At 43.3% G+C, this 23,779-nt stretch overlaps 1 protein-coding gene across 1 annotated transcript in view; it reads left to right on the top strand.

The window, feature by feature from the left end:
- The window catches only part of LOC146080120 (neural-cadherin-like), a 73,672-nt gene that overhangs the window by 24,056 nt on the left and 25,837 nt on the right, over window positions 1–23,779 (top strand). Inside the window, exons 5-19 of the mRNA XM_083187034.1 lie at window positions 262–373; window positions 2,742–2,991; window positions 4,293–4,435; window positions 4,525–4,697; window positions 5,619–5,787; window positions 7,044–7,214; window positions 7,930–8,102; window positions 9,715–9,882; window positions 10,391–10,640; window positions 11,889–12,016; window positions 14,235–14,421; window positions 15,615–15,758; window positions 18,993–19,276; window positions 20,914–22,531; window positions 23,570–23,660. Coding sequence (XP_083043160.1) covers window positions 262–373; window positions 2,742–2,991; window positions 4,293–4,435; window positions 4,525–4,697; window positions 5,619–5,787; window positions 7,044–7,214; window positions 7,930–8,102; window positions 9,715–9,882; window positions 10,391–10,640; window positions 11,889–12,016; window positions 14,235–14,421; window positions 15,615–15,758; window positions 18,993–19,276; window positions 20,914–22,531; window positions 23,570–23,660 — 4,061 coding nt within the window. The remainder of the gene's footprint in view (window positions 1–261; window positions 374–2,741; window positions 2,992–4,292; window positions 4,436–4,524; window positions 4,698–5,618; window positions 5,788–7,043; window positions 7,215–7,929; window positions 8,103–9,714; window positions 9,883–10,390; window positions 10,641–11,888; window positions 12,017–14,234; window positions 14,422–15,614; window positions 15,759–18,992; window positions 19,277–20,913; window positions 22,532–23,569; window positions 23,661–23,779) is intronic.

The raw sequence follows: 23,779 nt of genomic DNA, 5'->3' as shown, positions 1-23,779 counted from the left end.
TGCCGACCTAACGCATCTGTCGACCTAAACCCATGTCGACCTTGTCCCATGTCAACCTAGACACCTGTCAACCTTCTCCCATGTCGACCTACAACCCTGTTGACCTAGTTGCCTGTGACCCAACGGTGTCGACCTAATGACTGTCGACATAAATCGGGTCGACAATATGATCCACACCTAGTCCATGGGCCACCTCTCCCCTTAATCCCTCTGGAAGGTTTGATACATCTCCCACTAATGTCATATGTTTCGGTATCTCAGGTAATGATTCACATCACTGACGATAATGACTGCTCTCCTGAGTTCCTAAGGTCTATTTACACCCAAGACAATATTTTGGAGGATATCCCTGTGGGTACATCCCTGCTACAAGGTAGGAAGCTTTGTCTTGTCTGTGTATAGATTTACTATGGGTTACAGTTATTGTATTGACAAAGTCTGACAAATCCATCCTGGGTCATGTGTGTCATAGTGTATGCATTCTCCACAAGGTAGCGCCTGCTCTATATTACAAAAGGGTGTGGGCTATTAGATAGAAAGTCAATGGGTGTACCCCAAAAGGTCGACCTGCAATAGGTCCACAGGGTCAAAAGGTTGACATGCAAAAGCTCGCTAAGGTCAAAAGGTCAGTAGGAAAAAGTTAGAGACATGAAAAGGTGTTTTTTGTGTCAATGTTGATAATGGCGACATGGACCCCCATTTTGACCTTTTGGGGTACACCTATTGACTGTCTATCGAGACCAGTGATTTTCAAACTTTTTCAACTCGCGGCACACAAAACAAGTTTTTAAAATTGCCAAGGCACACCATCAGACACCCACAGGGAAAAATACATTGACCCCCACAGGAAAATAAACATTGTCCACCATATGAAAAAAAAAAACAATCACACTGGTCCTCACAGCTAAAAAAAAACTAAAATATGTAATTTTGGTACTTATGTAGTATCTGGGCGTCCGATTTTGTGATTGTATGCCTTACCTTAAGGCATACAATCAGATGTGATGCGATTCGATGCGATTTTGCATAGGATTCAATGTTAAGAAGGTCCTGTTCATTTCCCCACTATCCAAGTGGGCATAGAGTTGATTTTATATAGCGTGGCGAGCCCGAAGCGTGGCGAGCGAAGCGACGCATATTTCTTAAAAAGTATTCCGCATCCCCTCACGGGGCTCGCTGCGCTCGCCACGCTTCGGGCTCGGTGGCTCGCTACGCTCGCCACAGGTTTATATCCAACTCCATGCCCACTTGGATAGTGGGGAAAGGAAAAGGACCCCTTTTTCCCATTGAATACTATGTTAAAATGGACTCAGACCATTTTAACATTGAATCCTATGGAAAAATCTTGACCATCGCATCGCATACGATTTGGTCGCATGCGATGCGATGCGATCCGATTTCTAAATCTGACGCCCAGATACTACATAAGTACCGTAATTTTTCCCTTTATTTAGGAAATATAATCTTTTTTGCACAACATTATTTATTTGAATGTATATAACAAATGTGAGCAACGCTGGCATTTTTTAGCAGATATTTTGAACTTCTCTCACAGAGGTGTTGCCACTCAAAGGGTTAAGAACAGTTCAAGGCACACTAATGTGCCACAGTGACTGAAAAACACTGATCTAGACACTGTAGATCTATTAACCAGAACAAATTTTTAAATACATACACGGATATGGTTTTAAATACAGAGAAGTTTGGTATACAGGTTAGGTTAAGCTCACAACCAGTATTGTTTATTATTATTTATATAGAAACATAGAATTTGACGGCAGATAAGAACCACTTGGCCCATCTAGTCTGCTCCTTTTTTAAGCATGTTACCTCAAACCATATTTGATCCTTATTTCTTTGTAGGATATCAATATGCTTATCCCAAGCATGTTTATATTGTACTACTGTATTTGCCTTTACCACATCCTGATGGGAGGCTATTCCACAGTCTAGCTGCAAAGCCAGGAACATGCCGGCGATGTTCAGGGTCGCGACGGCTGCGTGCGATGTCACCCGGCCGCCACAGCCCTCCCCCCAGAGTGATCCTGACACGACTGCATTTTGCGGGACACTTGCAGAAAATGCTGCGTCCTAACCCCCGCAATGCTGCTCGTCACATCGCTGCTTCTCTTCGTAGCTTAAACGGCAATCGCCTGGACATTTGCAAGTGGGTCCCTAAATTCCCTACCAAATCTAGTCACTAGGGATTTTTTTGTCAAGAGCCAATTAATTTCCCAGTATATTTTTGGATTGTGGGACAAAACTGGAGCGCTGGAAGACATATCCACGAGCATATGGAGAACATACAAACTCCACACAGTTAGGGCCACGGTGGAAATTGAAGACTTCAGTGGTGAAAAGCGGTAATGCTAACCATTACACCATCCATGCTGCCCATATGCCACCCTGAATGGCACTAAACCCACCCTGTACAAAGACTAAGGTATACAGAAGGACATATGTACAATAACCTTTATTAGTTTTATTGCCCATATAATTGAGTGTTTTTATGGGAAATGGTGTTTGCGTAGGCTTACCATACCAGCCCTTTAAACTGGGACACTCATAAATTACACAGGGGAGATGCAGGCTTGAAGTCATCCAGTGTCCCAGTTTAAGGGGATAGTACGGTAAGCCTATAGAAACATAGAATTTGACGGCAGATAAGAATCATTTGGCCCATCTAGTCTGCCCCTATCTGTGTGTATGTCTATTTGTAGTCATGGTGTTTTGTGTATTAGTTACTGCACAGGACTGTGACTCCGGAAACAACGCAGAGATCTCCTACTTCACTCAGATCCCTGAGTTTTCCATCACATCGCAAGGAGTCATCCATTCCAACCAGCGGCTAGACTACGAGCGAGCCAACCACATGTATGAGTTTGTGGTAGTAGCTGTGGATAAAGGAAACGTCCCTCGAACAGGAACGACGTCTGTGCGCCTACGCATGGCCAATATCAATGACGAAGCTCCTGTGTTCTCCCAAACGGTGTAAGGATATTACTATTACTTCCAAACCCATAACTAAAGTACATTCACTTATGGTTGTATTAACTTTATATAAAAAGAAAAAAAAACATTTCATGGCCACTGTGTAAACATTAGACTGCAAATGGTATCAATAGGCACAAATAGGAAAACATAATGTTAACATTCATTACAATGTACAACAACAAACTCGGCGCAAATCTTCAGATCTCATTACCTGCCAGGACCATGCGCTGGAATGTTTTGCATTCTGGAGATTCATGAATCCAACAATTAAGCGGCCACCATAGCAACCTACAGAGGCTGCCGTTGCTGTGGCCATAAATTAAGGGACCACAGCAGATATTTGATAAAAGGAGGACCACAAATATTAATAAATATGCCCCCGATTCACAGAATGATACACATAAAAAAATGCTTACAATGACCGCAGTAAAAAAAAAAAATGAAATCCTAATTATATTTCCATATTAACAGATCTGCAGGCTTGAAATATTATTTTCGCACCTCTGCTCTTGACAGACATGGGAACTGAAAAATTTCAAATTAGGTACAACTATCTGAATCAATAAATAACCTCTTGAATGATGCAAACAAGGATAGTCAGTGAGCTAAATGTACAAATTGGTTTTGTTGCACCTGGGTAATGAGTATTGTAGTTAAACTGCTACACAAGTAGTTCCCAACCTTGGTCCTCAACAGGTAACATTTTCCAGGTCACCTGTGGAATGTGGCAGTTGGTGATATACAGTGCACCGGCTGGGGGACTTGGAAAACCTCAACTGTTAGGAGTAGTTGAGGACCGGTGTTGGGCACCGCTGTGCTACACCAATGCATCATTTTAGGCTATGCTTTCTTTTTAGTGCAACACCACTCAAAGAAATATTAAATAAATGAGAAAACTACTAAATATTATAATTATTTTATTATCATCAATCTATTCACATCAACAGTGGAGATCACAGTCTAAATTCTGAGCCAAACAAACACACTACAGGGAAGTTAAAGGCTCAGGGTATTTTTGACAGCACCCAGGAATAGTAAGTATTAATAGCGAGTATCCCTGAAAAGAGATCTAGATCAAAATATAGCAACCTTGGATTTGCAGGCACCACTGGGATTTGAGCGAGATAGCTGCTAGATTGGAAGCAGCGATTAGATTTAAGGCAAAACCAACCTGGCTTTGGCTTAAAACTAGTTGCTGCTTTAAAACACCGCAACTGTCTCGTATTAATAGCGTAGGATGTTCGCAAATCATGGAATCAAGAACCGTCCCATGGAAAGTTTGTATTCATCATTTGTAGATATAACACCTTCCTGTCAGAAGATGCTGGACCAAACACCTTGGTGGCGACAGTCCATGCTAGAGATCCTGACGGAGATGGGGTGTCATACTTTATTGTTGAAGGAAATGAAGAGGGGAATTTCGAGCTGGACAGCCAGAAAGGTAAAGAACAAGGCAGTTCCCAAATAAATTAATTTCTAACTATCAACGCCATTTATATTTATAACACTTGTCATTAATACAATCCCTAGGCATCTTAAAACTCAGCAGAACACCTCTACCAAGGTTGGCGAAAGCTCAGTATATATTAAATATCTCTGCAGTGGATGATAATGCGTCAGGCGGACCTGCACCTTTAAGCGGCTTTACTCAAGTGATTGTGGGAATCAATGACATCAATAACAACAAGCCAGTGTTCAGTGAGGTGAGTGAGGGTGCTGGCCTGGTGGGATGCAGTTAAAATCCCGGCGGTCAGAATCCAGGCGGTCGAAATCCCGACCACCAAAATCCTGACCGCCAATATCCCGGCACTTTGTCCCTCTGTGGGTGTCCACAACACACATAGAGGGAGAATAAATTAGTGTGCTGAGCGCCGCGAGACCGCAAGGGGGGGATCCACGTCCCCCTCTTCACAGGAATTCAGCGGTCGGGATTCCGACCGCCGGGATTCCGACTGCCGGGATTTCAAACCATGAGTGAAATGTGATGTATTATCGGATCATTATCGGATGTATTATCGGATCATCGCCAACACCATGGGCCGGCTGCATGATTCAAGAAGTCTTGCCATCCGGCTGCTGCATTTGCTACACAGAGGCCAGGAAAATGCTATCTTCTGATGGAGATCCTGGTCTATTCCCTCCCTCGTAATACAGACCACATGCCTACTTTTTAAGAAATGGATGCCGCCATAGCCCCTTTCGGACACCAAACCACATTAGACTGTCAATCGCCGACAGTCTGATGCAGTTCTATGTCACAAGTGCATTACAGGATCAGTGCATGCGCAAAGTGACGAACATCCTTCGGGTTCTGATTGAGGGCCAGTATGAGAAATGTATTAGAAATGTATTGGGCAGTGACTGGGAGGTGGCTATTGGAAATGGTCAGGGGAGGCTCCAGAGATGGAGCTGCAGCACAGTTCAAAATTCAAAAACGGGAGCCACACCCACTGGCAGTTGGTGTTTCCTATTTGAATTTTGAACTGTGCTGCAGCCACTCCTCTAGTGCCGCCACTGGAAATGGTCCAAACTATGATGGATAATCGTTCAATCAGGCTCTCACCCAACAGAGCATTGTGACTGTGTGTCTCCTCTAGCACTTGATGTTATTCTATAATCGACAGTGTCCTCAGTACAGCGAGAACACTTGGGTGTTGGAGAACCAGCCTCATGGCACCTTTGTCCTACAAGTAGAAGCCTTTGATGCAGACACTGGTTTGAACGGAGAGGTGAAGTATGGAATAATGCACAGAGAAGGAACAGGCCAAGCATTTAACATTGATGCAAATACAGGTATGGGACAATAGACACCCTATAAATAACCCTTATGACAAGACTAGTATTCATTACCCATTAATGCTATAGCAATATTCATGTTACAAAATATTCCGGTTATTGTCAGGAATCAGGATTGTATGAATTGTTATCTAGATAAAGGAATCATTTATATAAGTGGAGTATGCTTTACAATGAGATCACAATGAAAGTAGGGGAGAAAACCGCTATTGTACATGAACCCGTACATTGGTTATAGGATATGCGGTCGATGGATCAACAGTAAATAGTTTGACCACTATTGGTGGATAGGCAAAAGGTCGACACATAAAAACAGGTTGACAAGAGTTTTTCATGGGGGTTTTTTTATAAAAAGGGAGGGAGAATATAATAGAGCGTAGCGAGGCACCGTACACGAAGCATGACGAGCAGGGCCTGCGCCACCACTAGGCAGCTCTAGGCATTTGCTGGAGGGCGGCAGATTGGAGCAGGTGTCGCCCCCACCCCGGATGGAGGTGAGTGTCGCCGGCATGTGTCCCCCCCCCGAGCGACTAGGCCGCTGCCGCATCACCCGTTCCCCCTCCCCACCCCTGGAGTTACTTAGAGGCACTCGCCGCATCACCGGCACCTCCCGCCCCTCGCAAACACCCCCCCCGGAATGATGCGGCTGCCTGTCGCCGCATGACCCCGCACACTTAGTGGCACCCGACACCCCCCTGACAAACCCACCCCCTCTTCCACCGTGGAATGACACGGCGGCCTGCCACCGCAATACCCGGCGCCCCCCACGTGCAGTTGCCGAATTGCAGCTCGTCCCCAGGGGAGTGGGGGAGCACTGGAGAACCCCCGCCTGGGGCACTCCAGTGCCTTGCACTGGCCCTGGTGACGAGCCATGTGAGAGGGGGGCGCGGTACAATTATACGGTCTCCATGTCGACTTATGTCAACACATACACCAAAAAAAAACATGAAAAACTCTTATTGACCTTTTCCATGTCGACCTATTGTGACCAGGTCGACCTAATGCATGTCAACCTTTTTCATGTGTCGACCTTGTCCACCAATAGTGGTTGACCTAATTGACTGTTGACATAATTACTGCCCCCCCTATGACCCATCCCTGGTTATACCAAGAGTAATAAAATCAGTGGTGATTTGCAGATGTCTTGTATGTGATTTGTAGACATAAGAGAATGACTGTCACCGGCTTCTTTTACTTGCTGCAGCAGTTTGACTTCTTCAATCAGCTTAAAGGGCATTTCTCTGTGTGTGTAGGTGTCATTACCACGGCTCAAAGCTTCGACAGGGAGAGGCAACGGGAATACACCATTTCCGTGACTGCAACGGACCAAGCTCAGGAGCCCCTCATTGGCATCTGCCAAGTAACCATCTTTATCGCAGATGTCAACGATAATGACCCCAAGTTTGAGAACAGTCGCTACCAATGTGAGTGAGTGCGCCTCAAGTTCTACAATGGCAGAATGAGAAATCAAAGGACTTCATTTATTGTAACTATTTTTTATATTTGTTAGCAATTTTTTTTTTATAAATAGATTTTTCAAGATAAGAGGGGGAGGGCACAAAAGGGGGGTTGTCAAAAATCAAGCAAACATTGGCAAACATTGGGAAAGTAAACATAATTTCAGCATAAAAAATATACTGCAAAAAAAGTCTATGTTCCTACTCGATACATACACACACAGGGCCTTATTCTAGTTCACTCTTAGAGGCAAATTCCTTCAAAACCATGTGCACTGCAGGTGGGGAAGATGTAACATGTGCAGATAGAATTAGATTTGGGTGGGGTTTTACTTCAAAGTGAGATCTATATTGCAGTGTAAAAATAAAGCAGCCAGTATTTACCCTGCACAGAAACAAAATAACTCACCCAAATCTAATTCTATCTGCACCTGTTACATATGCCCCCCTGCAGTGTGCATGGTTTTGTCCATCTGAGAAGGAACAATTGAATGTGTCAGAGACATGGGAGAACATTAAAAACGGCCTAAAGTTATGGCTGCGGTGGGACTCCAACATAAAACATTAGTTCTGTGAAGCAGTAATGCTAACCACTACGCCAGCCATGGAGACCTCCATCTTTGTCTTCACCAAATGCATTCTTTAATGTTCCAAATGCCTGGTTGTCATTCTTAAAATCCAGATTTCCTGCGTGAGGACACGATGGTAGGAACGAGTTTTCTTCGTGTTGCTGCTCTCGATGATGACCATGGAGTCAACGCTGCCATCACATACACAATCCCAGCACAGCAACCAGACTACTTCCAGATCCACCCCAGCACCGGATGGGTTTATGTGAACTCTCCAATATCCCAGGTAAAACGTATTCCTACCATGTTCTATAGTATTTTATGAAGGTTCATCTGTTGGTGGGTGCATGACGATTTTGCGGATATTTTAGCTATCTTAAACATGTTATCAGCATTGCAATGTTCTTTTGATTGATCAAAACTGTTCAAAATTGTGAATTTATAAGAATTCTGCCATCGCCCTCTGGGGGCACTGTGGTTTCATTGGCGTTATTAGAGATCATTTGCAATGGTGCAGAAATGCAGTACACTTGCACTTCTGTGACCTAACCAGTGGTGGATTCTCCACAAGGTAACCTTGACGGCCGCCTAGGGCCCAGCAGGTTCCAAGAGGCCCCATAAGGATATCCTGGATGCCAAAATGTTCCCGGAGGAGCATTGCACAACTACTGTGATCTCTGAAATCTATTATCATGTGGTTTTAAATCTGGTTACTGGTATCATTTAGTGTACTGGGACACAATGGGGGGAATTTACTAAGATGGGAGTTCTGTTTTACATGGGAAGTTACAATTAGAGTCTATTATCTTCCAGAAGGTGCTGAATAAATAATAAGTAGATTCTGATTGGTTTCCCATAGCAACATCCCATGTGAAATAGAATACACATCTTAGTAAATGGCCCCTTATATGTTTCTTCTTACTCAGTATTACCCCTCCCTTTCATGTACCTGATTGATATAACTAAACTGATTGAGCGTCTTCCAGTATATATCTTTGTTAGTAGAAGGATCACATAGATATAAGGTGGGGGTGGGGGGGGGGGGGGTTTGGGGGGTGATGTTTGACAATAGGGAGAAGTAATAGTAACTTATACTCCATTTACACTGCCGCAAAAATCCGGGTTTTCCCTCGTGGATCTGGGTCAGTGGTGGTGTAAAAGGGGTTAACCCGTGTCCCTTTACACGGTACTTCTACCCAGGTCCTTACCAGGGTAGAACACGGGCAGGACCTGGTTAGTGGGAAGTGTAAACGGGTATGCTGGGTCTTCTGACCTGTCTCCTGTTTACAGCAATGGGGGAAGCCCAACCTCCGGACCGCAGCGTCCTGCGGTCAGTACTGCTGTACTGTGCAGACATCAGTGGAGGTAGGGAGGATGTGAATGGATGCCTGTGTGTGGCATCCATTCACTGCGGACCGGGGCTGGGGTGATGCACGGGGGCTGAGGACAGCCCAGCAGCTTACCTTGGTTTGCCATGTCCAATGCATAAACGTGTCATTTAACCTTGGTTTCACGCCTCAATCCTTGTGACCCTCAAAAACGATTACCCTCAAATGGCCAATGATAATAATCATTTTGTTTCATGTAGTGCTCTTTCTACAACACGACTCCAAGGGTTAAATATACTAAGATGGGAGTTCTATTGAAGATGGGATGTCGTGCATAGCAACCAATCAGACTTTATTTATTATTTACTAGAAGGTGCTAAATAAAAAAGAAGTAGATTGGTTGCTGTGGGCAACATCCCAGCTTTAATAGAACTCCCATCATTTACCCCAAAGACTAAAATTCTTATATCATTTATGGTATATTCCAAATCAGGAATATATATATTTATTACCGTTACAGATCTTTCCATAAATAATATTTAACATGCTCTGTACCTTCTGATTTACTAGACCTCTCGTATCACTCGCCACATCATTGCCACGGATGGAGGTAACCGGAGCACCAGTGTGGAACTGACTGTGACCATCACTAATGTTCTCAACCAGCCTCCACATTGGGAACAGGCGAGATATTGGGTCTCCATTCCCGAAAATATTACGCGGGATTCAAAGATTGTGGTAGGTAGTGAGATGACCGGTCTTTGCTCTAATGGTGTCATAGTCTTGTGTACATGTAAATTTGGGGTATAAAATGTAGCAAGAGTATACTTAGCTCATGAACAAGACATCACTCCTCATCTCCTTCCAACCTGTAAACACGAAGAGATCGCCTTTCGTCCTTCATTTGCTCATGAATCGAAGCTCCTAAGCTTCCAATCTCTTCAATGGTATATTTCCCCCAAACTGAGAATAATTACATATTGTGATCTTACAAAGCAAACCATTTTCTCTATATACAGATTCCAGTCTGAATCCCTTTCTCCTGCTGGTCACCAGTGTTGACCTTACAACAGAGTGACAATGTCTTTCTTCTCCACCTCTTCTGGACCCCCACCAATCTGTAGCCTCCTCAACATATTCCACACTTCGTCCTCTCTTCTTATCTCTGTGATCTCAGTTTATTCATGTGAATGTATGGGTCACATACCCATGATGTGCGTGCAATCTCTTCTGCTTTTTATTGTAGACCGTAAAAGCCACATCTCAGCTGGGTGACCCCCGAGTCACGTACAACATGGAAGAAGGGCTCATTCCAGAGACCAATAACCCAATTCGGTTCTACCTGAAGCCTAACAGAGCTGATGGCTCGGCCTCCATTCTAGTTTCTGAACCCTTGGATTATGAGTGGACCAAGTTCTTCACCCTTAAGATTAGAGCCCAGAATGTGGCTACAGTCCCTTTGGCATCTTTCGCAATGGTTTATGTCAATATTACAGGTGAGTGACTCTATGGGGGGGTAATTTGTAAGGTAGGTTAAAAAACCGAAAATGAATACACATCACCTCATACTTGCCCGGAGCAAAGACCAGATTGGGCCTGTCAGGGAATAGAACAAGGATGACATCACCAAGCCCTGCCCCTTTGGCAGTTAAACTCGGCCATTTGCTTGTCCGTGGAATGGAGGAGGAGCTAAAATAATGCAAAAATGACACGCTGCGCTTAATTTTAGCCCTGCCTGGAAATCCCATTGTTTGGTAGGGAAGGGGGTTGCAGGGCAATGTGGGAGAATTTCCCACCTTCCTGGGGGGCCGGGAGGGGAACCAGATTTCCGGGAACCTCCCGGCCATTCCGGGAGGGTAGGCAAGTGTGCATCACCTTCACATTAACGAAACACATTTATATTCGTCCATATTAATGGTTGAATTTTGAATTATTTAGTAACAAAAGAAAACTACAAATGTGATTGCTCCCAAAAAAAATTTCCCTTAAGATAAATAAAAATAAGAAACAAGACAAAAGTCCCATTTGTGAAGCACAATGAAAATTGAATATTCTGGTGCTATATAAGTAAATATTAATAAATAATGTTAATGTATATATCTTTGCTGCAATGCACTTAAGTCAATAAGTAAAGTAGTTGAGAGCAGCGGGTTACACAGCATGGAAGCCTAATGTAACGTTAGTTCTTTTATCCATGTCCGTAATGGGCCTATGACCATGAAGCTCAGAAAGGAGAAGAGGAGCATTCATTTAGCTCTCTCTGGCCAGACAGCACCAATGGATCACTGAAAAAATGTCCCTTTCCTCTCTGTAAAGTGTCCTGTTGTAAACAAAAATATAACCAAAAATGATAAAACCTTTTGAGTTGGGGGAGGGTCTGGGGTCCCCAGAGGTTCAGAGACAGGCAGGAAATCTTTGCCTAAATGTGCGCTGTTAATTGCATAAGTGCGGGAAAGCTTGTCCTGTTTTGTTCTGTAATAAAAAGTGTGTTCTACGCTCTTTATTTTGCAGCTTTATGGATTTTGGTTTCTAGATTGCTCAAACAAGAGCTGTAAACATTATTTTTACTAATTGCTCTCTTCAGTTTATTTATTTATTTTTTCAACATTATTTTCTTTTTGGTCTGCCATATTTGTGGCCATGCACTTTTAAACGACATAACCTTTAGCTTACATTTGACAAGCGCTTTCGTTTACTAAATCTGTTTTGTTCTGTGCTCATGATATGATGTCTGTCTTTTGCAGATGTTAATGACAATGTTCCATTCTTCACATCATCCACTTATGAGGTGACTTTACCGGAAGGGGCAGAGATGGGATCATCAATAGCACAAGTTCTAGCGACGGATCTAGACACCGGCCTGCATGGGAAGGTCTCTAACGGTTCTCACAGTATATATGGAGCTTCATTTTTATCATACACTTTTCATAAACATATTATTATAGAATATGTAAATAATTTGTAATAGATCATAGAACGCTGCAAGCACATCTGCTCGTCTGCCTCTTTCCATTCATCACCATCCAACCGTACTAAGGAGACAAAACATTCTACTGGCCAGTGTCCAGATTCATTAGGGAAAAGCCACCATTTGAACAGTTATGGTCTTTTAGATCTACAGAATCAAGGTCAACAACTAATGGAAGTCAGGGTCAAAAAGTCGACAGAGTCAAAAGGTCGAAAAAGAACAGCATTAGTTTTTTTCATGTTTTGTTTTGACCCAAGTTTTACGTTTTTTTATGTGTTTATGTCAACATAGGTCAGTATGGACACCGCTGTGCTCGCCATGCTTCAGGCACACTATTATAATCTAACTTTGCCCACGTAGATGGTAAATTATGAACAACTCTTTTTTTTTTCACCAAAAATCCTGAAAACCTCATACCCACCTTTGTTGACCTTTAAAAAACTCATGTCGACATTTTGACTGTGGACCTTTTTAACCATGTTGACCAGAGGCAGAACTCTAGGAGGCAATGGAGTCATCTGTCACCGGGCCCGGGTTCCAGATCTGAGAACCTCTATGGTGTCTGAATAAAAGGGAGTTTTGTTTGCGGAGGGCAAACACACACCTGTCAGACACACACCTGACAACCTAAGACTCTCTCATCATGGATTCGATGTCTTGACAGATCCCTGAAAGCAGAAGTCCGGTTGATAGGTGGTCTGACACTCTGCTACTGGAAATCACCTTTCTATCACTCTCTCATCCACCCAGTCCGAGAGGTTATCCCTGCAATACTGAAAAGCATCAGGGGACCCATCAGGCTGGACTGGAAAGCAGAAGTGATCTGTACCTTAGCTCCCGTATACAACCCACCTGGTACTCTCATTTGACACCAATGCCATATGGTTACCCATATGCCTTAACCCCAACCATAGCCCCACGGTGCCAATTAGGGGCCGACCAAGTAACCAGTGAGGAGACTCCTGGCAAATAGTCGGCTGGTAACACAGGCAAGGTGGTCAAACAGCAGATGCACAGGAGCCACCGGTTGTGGGGGCAATTTTTCACGTGGGCTTTCTTTAACTATACGCGAGAATATTTGATAATAAAATGGAAAAATTTATAAAAAAAATGCATGTTATGCACACATACAAATATGTACAACTTGTAGACGGTATATTGTAAGAGATGAAGCCAGCCAACAAAAGGCATATGATGAGTAAGTCTGTTGAATATTTGTAAACAGCTAGAATGAGTGCATAGTCTATACAATAACACAAAGTCTATTTGAAAAACTTTTTATTCACGTTTTGATAATAGTGCACAATATTAATTGACTGTACAATGTATGAGCTACAATTGCCTCTTATTTTTTAGGTGCAGAGTCTAAATAAAAGTGATGTTTTAAATAACTAATCTTATCATTCAATGATTAAACAAAAGAGTGCGCCCAAAAAGGCACATTTGTCTTTCTGTTTGCCCTCCGCAAACAAAACTCCCTTTTATTCAGTCACAATACTGAATGTGTTGGGCGCACCACCAATCTACGACTACAACAATGGTGAAAAGTAGTCTACAATATTGGTAATTAGATACATTTTTCTGCGAGATGTTTTGAAATAACTCTTTAAGTCTGTGCGGATCCAAAACCCCTCTTTGTAAACCTCTATGGTGTCTCAGACCTGCTTGCCCCCTGGTGGCCATCTGACATCCGCTGACTTCAGCTGTACGTCCACCCGCACCCATGTCTCCGGGCAATTTGCATGGGAACTGCCAGCGTTGTCATGGAAACGCCCATGAAACGCTGGGCGTTCCCATATGCAAATTGCCCGGCCCGCCGCCCCGGCATGCCCCTCCACGACCCCACCCGGACTTCTTTGTGCGATCGATGTGCATGCGCAGTCACAAACAATCGGTCCCCTGTGGGAACACGTGGGGGACCGATTGAATCTGAATAACCCCTATGTTTAGTGTATGGGGAACACTCTTGTAGGAGTATTAATTCAATAATGTATTTCTGCTTCAGCTTTTTAGATATATTGATTTATTGACACAAATCCTTCAAAATGTAGCGCAATAAAGAGCCACATTACTTTCTTAAAGTTTTCTACATCGATGCATTGTTACCTTTTATCGTTTGCAGGTTCAATACGTGATACTGAGAGACGCCAATGAGGATTCCAGGCATTTTACGATTAACCCAGATACAGGCGTTCTATACACAAGTGCTTTATTTGACCGGGAGAGACAAGTATCTTACCTCATAGAGGTCCAGTCTCAGGACTGCTCAGAATCCGCCCGACCAGGAATGCAAGGATTTCCAAACACAGGTCAGCATGGCTGTTACCCTTTCCCATACAATCATAATTCACTTTAGTATATGAATACCCCTTTCAGACAGAAAAGTCTGAAAATCCCGGCAAATACACTGCATTTCAAATGCCGTGTCAATTTGCCGGGAGCAGCCTGACCCCTCTTCACACAGAAGAACAAATTACCGGGTTGAAAATTTCTGGCTTCATGGTGGTTCTCATGCCAAAAATATAGGTAATTTGCTGAATAACACGGGTATTTCTTCTGTGTGAAAGGGTCAACACGGGTCATAAATCCCGTGTCCTCGACCCTGGTCAATTCCCGGGTCGGAGACACGGGATTTACGACATGGGTGTGCCCTTTCACACAGAAAAAGGATCCGTGTATTTAATGAAATTCCCGGATGGAACTGCTTCACCCGGGTATTTCATTTTCTGTGTGAAAGGGGTATAATATGTACTTACGTTTATAAATAAACTGTAATGAGTTATCCACTGTATTTGACTAAAACATTGCTTCATCTGTGCAGTAATTCCATGTCCTTTAAACACTACCCCCCAACACAGTGTTCTCTATAACTCCAAATACTGTTTCAGATTTATTTTAAAACCTGGCAACTGTGGGCCTAATTCAGTGGCAGTTAATCATGTAGTTGAGCGAGTAATTGCAACTGCACAAGCATGAAACATTCTGGAAACTCCTACAGTGCATGTGTTATCCAGAGTTTACACGCAAGGGCGCTGTTGTGGCAGGGACCTATAGTATCAGTGGTGGTGGAATGGTGATGGGTGTGGCTGGGAGGGGGCATGCAAAATGCGGCCGTTGGTCCATGAGCTCTGATTGGCTGGCTGCCGGAACCCCTTTTGAAATGTCCGCCAAGGCTGAGGTCACGCATCAGGTGGCTGTGCGGCTGGGGACACACATCAGGTGGCTGTGTGGTGGTTGAGTACATCACTGCTGCCACAGCCATCTGATCGTCAGGCCCGTCACAGCTGTCCCCTTTGCCCCCGTCCCCCGTTGCCGGGCCTGCAGCCTACAAAAGGGCTGTTTTTTACTGCACATGTAAATTATGGACTGGTGTTAGCAATTTTTTGGGGCCTAGTTATTTCTTGTCTGGGGGAGGGCACTATTACTGCTGTCTATAAGGTGGCTGTTCCCCAAACTGTGGACTCCTACCTATCAGCATGACTTGTGATCTGTCTTTCCTCAGACACAGCCTATGTGAGGATACTTGTAAGTGATGTCAATGACAATGCCCCAGCTTTCCCACAGCAGAGATATGAGGCCAACGTGGAAGAGGATAAGGATGTGGGTTATGTTGTGATGACTGTAAGTGCTATTGATGAAGATGAAGGTAAAGCAGACACTTTCATTTGTTTTAATTGCGTATTTAATTACTGTGGACATTATAAGGCGCGTATGTATTCCACTAAAGATTAATATCATACCAGTTGCTTAAAGCAACCAATCGGCTTCTGCGATCAGATCTGAATTAGCCCCTTTATCTGTCCCTATATGGAAGACTATTACCGTATATGCAGGGTCATTTTTTATGTATAGTAACATGCAATCCTTATACTAGGTAAACCTAATTAATTCTTATGAAAATGTAACTCTCTCTGCACTTCCATTTTGAGAACAATTTTGTCCTGCAATCAGGTCTGAATTAGGCCCATAGATACAGGCTCAGTCGTCGCACACAGATACAAAAGTGCTGCATATCAAATGAATCAGCGCAGTCTCGGGAAATGGTTTTGTTGCTTAGCATTGCAACTAAGATGCACATTCGTGTGAGAAGGGATGTTTGGTGGCACTGTAGTGGGACGTAACTATAGTGGGTGCAGGGGGTAACATTGCTATGGGGCCCAGAGGCTTAGGGGGCTCACACCCAGATTCTAAAGTCGCATATCAATTTCACAGATTTGCCTACTAAGCTTGGGTTTGATCCATAGGCCAGCCTGAATTGTGTGACATTACATTATCAGTGAGGCATCATTTGAATTGGCTAAAACAAAAAGAATGTTAGTAGGACTGATACCAATTGGGACCAGTCAACTCACAAAACCTGGCGCTCTTATATAGTGATTACATTTCTGTGCTCAAAGTATGCACCTATGTCATTGAATTCACTTGGAGGAATGGAGGGGTTTTCAACACATTGCGCTGCTAAGTGATTAATAAACTCTGAGTAATGATTTATGACCAAAAATAACACTGGACACGTTTTATAAGATTATTATTTATGTAATATAAAAATATAAAGGAAAAAAAAAACATACAATTGAACAGTACAATTTATACTAAAAGAGCACCTTGAAAATCATAGAAAGCATAAAATATCTCAATAATCAGGCTCATGTGTCTCCAGGGTTTAATTGGGCTCTCCAATGGCACAGAATAATCAAGTATGGGCAGTAATTATCCAGAATCTCCAAGTGAAATGTAATGCCAATTAGCATGTATACTGAACATGCACTAGGTGTAAGGCAGTTCATCCAAAGGCAGAAATAACTGTAGTTAAATTTGTAGCAATAAAGTTTCTCACCTATAGATGGTTATGGTGGCGGGGAGCTTACTTATACCCCTTTCACATCGCACTTTTAAAACGGTATATTGCCGTTTTTTTTTCCATTTTAAAACATTTAAGGCTGCAATGTGAAAGTGGGAGAGTTGATTTACCGGTTAAAGTTAACCGGTATTTCAACACGGTTAAAAAGCAGAGTCCTACACGTTTCAGAGCCGTTTTTTTGGCAGTTTGAACAGCTCTATTTCAATGGCTTGAAACATGTCCCTTGGGGGTTAAACGGGTTGAATGTTTGAATGGTATTAAATGATTTTTAAAAAGGTTTTCACCTGCAATGTGAAAGGTCTCAAGGCTCAGACCCGTTTTAAAGTCCCATTTAAGAATACCGTGTCATTACCCATTTCTGCAATGTGAAAGCAGTATTAGTTGTGGCTCAACCCTGATGTGCTGTTTGTAGAAGTGGTAGGCTCCTAACCGGAGATTCTCCGTTTTAAATGAAGCAAAATGATTTGCACTGGTGCCGCTGTAGCTGGGAGCTTTGATGTGCGGGAAGTAGCAGGCTCCTGACAGGAGCTTCTCCGTTTCAGCCGGGACACGGTGGATTGTAGTGGCGCCGCTGTAGCTGGTGACTGGCAGGCGGACAAGTGTAGTAAGAGCGGCCGTGAGATGAGAAGCGGCTGGGGGAGAGCACGCCGCCTGATTCACAGAGGAGTTTCTGCGCCCTGGAGACACCTTAGGATATTCAGGTGTGACGTCAACGCGTTTCGTGCTTCATTTAAAACGGAGAAGCTCCGGTTAGGAGCCCACCATCTCTGCAAACAGCACATCAGGGTTGAGCCACAACTAAGTAAGCTCCCCGCCTCCATAACCATCTATAGGTGAGAAACTTTCTTGCTACAAATTTAACTACAGTTATTTCTGCCTTTGGATGAACTGCCTTACATCTAGTGCATGTTCAGTATACATGCTAATTGGCAATACAATTACGCTCGGCGTACTGGAAACTTGTGATTCCTAAATAATATTTGTTAAATTTCACTTGGAGATTCTGGATAATTACTGCCCATACTTGATTATTCTGTGCCATTGGAAAGCCCAATTAATCCCTGGAGACACATGAGCCTGATTATTGAGATATTTTATGCTTTCTATGATTATCAAGGTGCTCTTTTAGTATAAATTGGACTGTTCAATTGTATGTTTTTTTTCCTTTATATTTTTATATTACATAAATAATAATCTTATAAAACGCGTCCAGTGTTATTTTTGGTCATAAATCATTACTCTGAGTTTATTAATCACTTAGCAGCGCAATGTGTTGAAAACCCATCCATCATTTGAATTGGCTGCCAATTTAATGTGGCACAATATGAACTGGGGGCAATTGAAATGTGTCATAATCTGATCTGCTGTTTATAGTGTGGAGTGCTCTATACGTTTATATCATGAGAACCTGGGTACTGTAAGGTGGCACAATATGAAATGATGGCACAATAATATGGGATAATGTGAACCATTGTAACATGGCATACTTTGAACTGGAGGACGCTCTAATGTAGCACAGTATAAACAGGAGGCATTGTAATGTGACATAATATGAACTGGGGACACTGTATGTCATAATGTGAATAATGGGCACTGTGTAGCATAATGTGTACTGACAACCTTACAATGTGACATCATGTAAACTATGGGACTACTATAGTTCATAACATAAACTAGGGCACTATTATAGGGAATCTACTATGGTTCAGAAGAAGGCATTACTATGGGGCATGAAATTAACAGCTGTTGTGGAGAGGTGTTGCTCTAGAAGCATTGGGACAGGGGCATCTTCTACAAGCTGCCCACAAGTTCTGGATACACCTCTGACTACAGAAATAGTGTATGAGGAAATATCAATGCATTGAAAACATCTGTAAGAATGTAATGACGTGCCACATACACAAGAGGAAAGAGTCCTGACAATCCTATTAATAAATGCAAAAATCCAATTTGGGGTTGATGTTATAGGATTTCCAGTTTTTTAATGACCTGTGATGAAAAGAGTGTTCTTCAGTACAGGTGCCAATGCCAAACTAAGATACCAGATTACCAGTGGAAATGCCAAGGGCATATTTGATGTGGAACCGGAGATTGGAAGAATATTTATTACCCAGAGTCTGAACTATGAGCAGGATACGAAGTTCGAGCTCAGGTTGGTGGCTTCGGATGGAAAGTGGGAAAATAACACTCTTGTGGTCATCAATGTCATCAACCTAAATGACGAGGCCCCGGTTTTCACTCAAATGGAGTATCATGACAGCATCCTGGAGGAAATGACGGATCTTCCTGTGCTGGTATTACAGGTAACCATCAGCATAACATAAAAACAAAGCAGATAATCAGAAGAAAAGGTAAAGAAAGCAAGAAGAAACTAATCTCTATGACTAATAATAATAATAATTTTATTTGTGTAGAACTCTTTCTCCAGCAGGATCTTTGCTGGCATCAAAACACAGCACATAGCACAAAGATCAAACAGTGATACGGAAGTAATTGAAAAACATCTACTGTAGCACACAATAAGCATATTGCAGGGACAATGCCAACATTTTAGTTAATAACCTTCATGGGTTATATATTCCTCCCACCAAACTTAGCAGGTGAGGCAGCCAGGTTGGGCAAAACATTCATTCACAGCCATGCGCGGAACCCGCTGAGCAAGATGGGATGGGGAGAGGGGGCTGTGCGAGTGGCAGGCAGCATTTTATCCACACGCAACGCTGCGAATTTCTCAGTGTTGCGTGTGGACTAGAATAAAGTCTTCAGTTTCAATGTGCAGTCTGTGGATACAAGGGGCCGAACTGGTTAAAACCATTCAGATCAGGTGGATGGGGTGCTGGTCCAAGTTGAGTCCCAATCATCAGGTGTACTGTGTATGTACACAATATTTAGTATATGGGTGGGAAGGAATCTTGAAATGCAGATGCTGGTTGGTGGGCTAATATTTCTTGACCAATGAATGTACCAAGAACCTTGATTATTGCTTAATATGGGATAGTACTAGTAGAGCTTAATAATGTGGAGAGGGCATCAGCACTGTATTCATTTCCTAAATACATCAGGGTTGCCTACCCTCCCGAAAATTGGGTCCCCCTCCCGGCCCCCCGGAAGAGTGAGCAACCCTCCCGGATTCAGGGGGTACCCCCGCTGCACCCCGATCGCGGTATTTAAATGCCGCAATCCGCAGGTATCAGATGAGAGGGCGGAGGTAAAATGTCAAAATCGCATAATTTTAGCCCCGGTCCCTCCACGGAGATTCGCGAACTCCCATGTTTAACATCATGGGGTCGGGGCTTAGCGACGTCACGCTCAAGCCCCGCCCCTCCCGGAGAGGACAATATTAAAGTCGTCAACCCTGAAATACATTGTAACAGGGTCACAGTCAGTCAACTCAGGACACAGCAGGAAGTATTCAGTGTTTGTGCAAGTATTTAATGGCATACATGCAGCAAACCAACTTCACAGCAAACAAACTTCATATGAAACACAAATTAAATTTTTTTTCCACCCAGTGCTTCGTATGCGCAGTCTCCGGGAACTAACCCTAGCGCTACAATACTTGGCCTAGGAACTGGCCACTTTTTGGCATCAGCGCCCAGAGCAGCAGACTGAACAGGGTTCAAATCCCTGCTATTGCAATTTGTAATCAGACCAATTGCCAGCTGTGGCTGTAAAGGTCCAAAAACTTGGACCGGAGCCATGTGTTTGAGAGCCCACCCTTCTCTCCCTCAAGCGCACCTCAGATACCCTATCCTGGCTTTGCACTGAACCAGGATCTCTTACCTGGCTGCAAAGCACTTTCTCTGGGGCTGGACGTAGAAATACTACCTTCTCTGGTGAAACTACCCCTGATCCACCACAATATATAACTGCCAATATCTCTACATTTGGCTCTTACTAATAAAATTGTTACTGTTATTTTCTTTTTTCCTGTATGCAGGTATCCGCTTCCGATCCTGACCAAGAAGCCGATCAGACTGCTCTCCGATATTCTCTGCATGGACAAGGAGCCAACAGTGAGTTTATTATTGACCAGTTCAGTGGAAAAATCTACGTGCAGCGAAAGTTAGACCGAGAACAGCGCGTCCGATGGCGCTTCCTTGTTCTGGCCACTGATGAGAACGGGGAAGGATTGACAGGCTTTGCCGATGTGGTGGTTGATGTTAAAGATGTAAATGACAATCCACCAATGTTCCTGTGCACCTCTGATGACTGCTTCATGGGCTACATCCCAGAGAACTCACCTGCAGATACTACAGTAATGGAGATGGCAGCTCTGGACTTGGATGACCCAAAATCTGGAAAAAATGCTGTGTTGACCTACAGAATTGTCCGGAATGTCCAAAATGAGATTAACCTTAATTTATTTGCAATCAATCCATCTACTGGTTCCATATACACCATGCTGAGTTCTCTGGACCGAGAGAAAGAGGACCGGTACTTGATTGTAGTAGAAGCAAAAGATGGAGGTGGTCTTACCGGAACAGGCACTGCCACCATCCTAGTAACTGATGTGAATGACCATGCACCCACTTTTACTCAGAAGATTTATACAGCCTTGGTTCCTGAAAGTTCGGGTGTTAACAGCGAAGTGGCCGTTTTACATGCATGGGATATCGACGAAGGGGAAAATGCAATGATGGCTTTTAGCATCATCGGAGGAGACAATGACCGTAAGTTCTTTATAGAGACTGATAAAATTCAGAGACGAGGTATCATTCGTCTTAGGAAAAAGATGGACTACGAAAAACCCTATGAGAGATCATTTAATTTGACAATAAAAGTAGAAGACATGGACTTTTTCAGCATCGCCTACTGTATCATCCATGTTCAAGACTCAAATGACCAGGCTCCAATGTTCCATCCACATTTTTATGACATTGCCCCGTTGTCAGAAGATGTCCCTGTTGGCACAACAGTGGTCCAGGTTTCCGCAGTAGATTTGGATTCCGGGCAAAATGGGATGTTTACTTATCACATTCTAAATTCTTCAGATCCTAGCAGACAGTTTTCAGTTGTTGGTGATGGTTTTGTTGTGGTCTCCAGTCCATTAGACAGGGAAAAATCTCCGTATCACCATCTAGTGGTCATTGCTACAGACAAGGGTGAGCCAGCTCTCACCGGAAGTGCCACCATCCTCTTCAGCCTTGAAGATGTCAATGACAGTGCCCCAGAATTTGAAGCTCAGTATAGTCCTATGATATGGGAAAACACAGAGTACCCACATGTTGTGCAAATAAACAAAACGTCTACATTATTATATGCTAAAGACAATGATACAGCAGCCAATGGTCCTCCATTTGCTTTCGATTTATTGAGCGACCCTCTAGAAGCTAGCTTCTTCAGTTTAAAGGACTTTCACAACGGAAGTGCGATGATCACTGCTCTGCGGAGCTTTGACCGAGAATTGCATAAGGTCTTCTACTTGCAGATTTTAATTACGGATAGTGGAAGCCCTCCCATGACGTCAACAAATACCCTAACGATTCTTATTGGAGACAGGAATGACCACCCTCATTCTCCTGGGCACCTGGACTGCACTGTGTACAGCTATAAGGGTAACAAATATAAATATTCGGGCTAGTTTATATCAAAGCATTTGTCTATATCTCTTCATCAAGACATGTCCATTGTTCCTCTCCTCTTCTTCCTTCATGTCCGTTTTTGTTTATCTATAGGATACACCAATAATTAACATTTTACTGTAACAGATGATTGGTGCTCACCAATCTACTGTCAGGTGTTCTCAATAACAATGGGCCTGATTCCTGATTTGGAAGTAAAGCGAAAGAAGCAAGTACAGTAACTTTTGTGCCTGCAACAAGCCATGTTGCCATGCAAGGAGAGCAAATACATTTATATTTTCTTCTGGGCAGGGTAAATACTATATGCTTTTGCATGTAGCCCACAAATGTCAGACAGCTTTAACTTAACACTGCAGTTTAGATTTCAGTTTGAACACACCCCACCCAGATCTAACTCTCTTTGCACGTGTAACATCTGCCCCACCTGCAGTGCAGCATGGTATTGCCAGAGTGCCGTAACTTTTTTCTTTTTTTTTTCTTTACTTCCAAATCAGAATCAGGCCCAACATGTAGGTCGACAGTGCTTATGTCAACACCTGAAATAGGTCAACATGGCTAAGGATGACAGGGTTGGAAGTGCGACACAAGTATTAGGTCGACAATGGAAAGGTTGACAAAAATAACTGCATGTCGACCTTTTGTCTGTCGACCTAATGCTTCTGTCGACAATGGGTCAGCCGTTTGCAATGAAAAGTCAGCTGTCCTACAAATTTGGGGACGTCATGTGACATCATGTTCCCCTGCAGCCGCCCCCTTACCACCCCTCCTGGAGCGAATCACCCTGCTTCCGTGGTTTGCGCATATTCGAGCGTGCGCAATCCCAGAACATCGGGGGGTGGGGAAGAATTTGGCCCACAACAAATGGGTCTAAATCAGCCACTTAGTCATTTATATTTGATGCATACATTAAGTATTTGGGGATGTGGTTACACATGTACACTCAATGAGTATGACACCATTGCGGCTGTATAGGATATTATGCATATAATTTGGTACATCATCTTTTAACAGGGATACTTCCAACAGTAGTCATTGGAAAGGTTCCAGCACCAGACCTAGATGACTGGGAACACAAAATGTATTATCTGGAAACGAAATCAAGGTAATTGTAACATCACTCATTCATCCGTGCCAGTGACCTGGGTCTGCGGATTTTACAGAAATATGGCTATGTGTAGTGAGCAACTTTTTTTAAATGGTTCACTGTGTTAACCCTTTGAG

This window comes from Crinia signifera, chromosome 5 (assembly GCF_055691185.1).
Source record: "Crinia signifera chromosome 5, ASM5569118v1, whole genome shotgun sequence".
NCBI classification, from domain to species: domain Eukaryota; kingdom Metazoa; phylum Chordata; class Amphibia; order Anura; family Myobatrachidae; genus Crinia; species Crinia signifera.
Note: the sequence above shows the minus strand (reverse complement) of the source record. Positions and strands in the feature narration are given on the sequence as shown.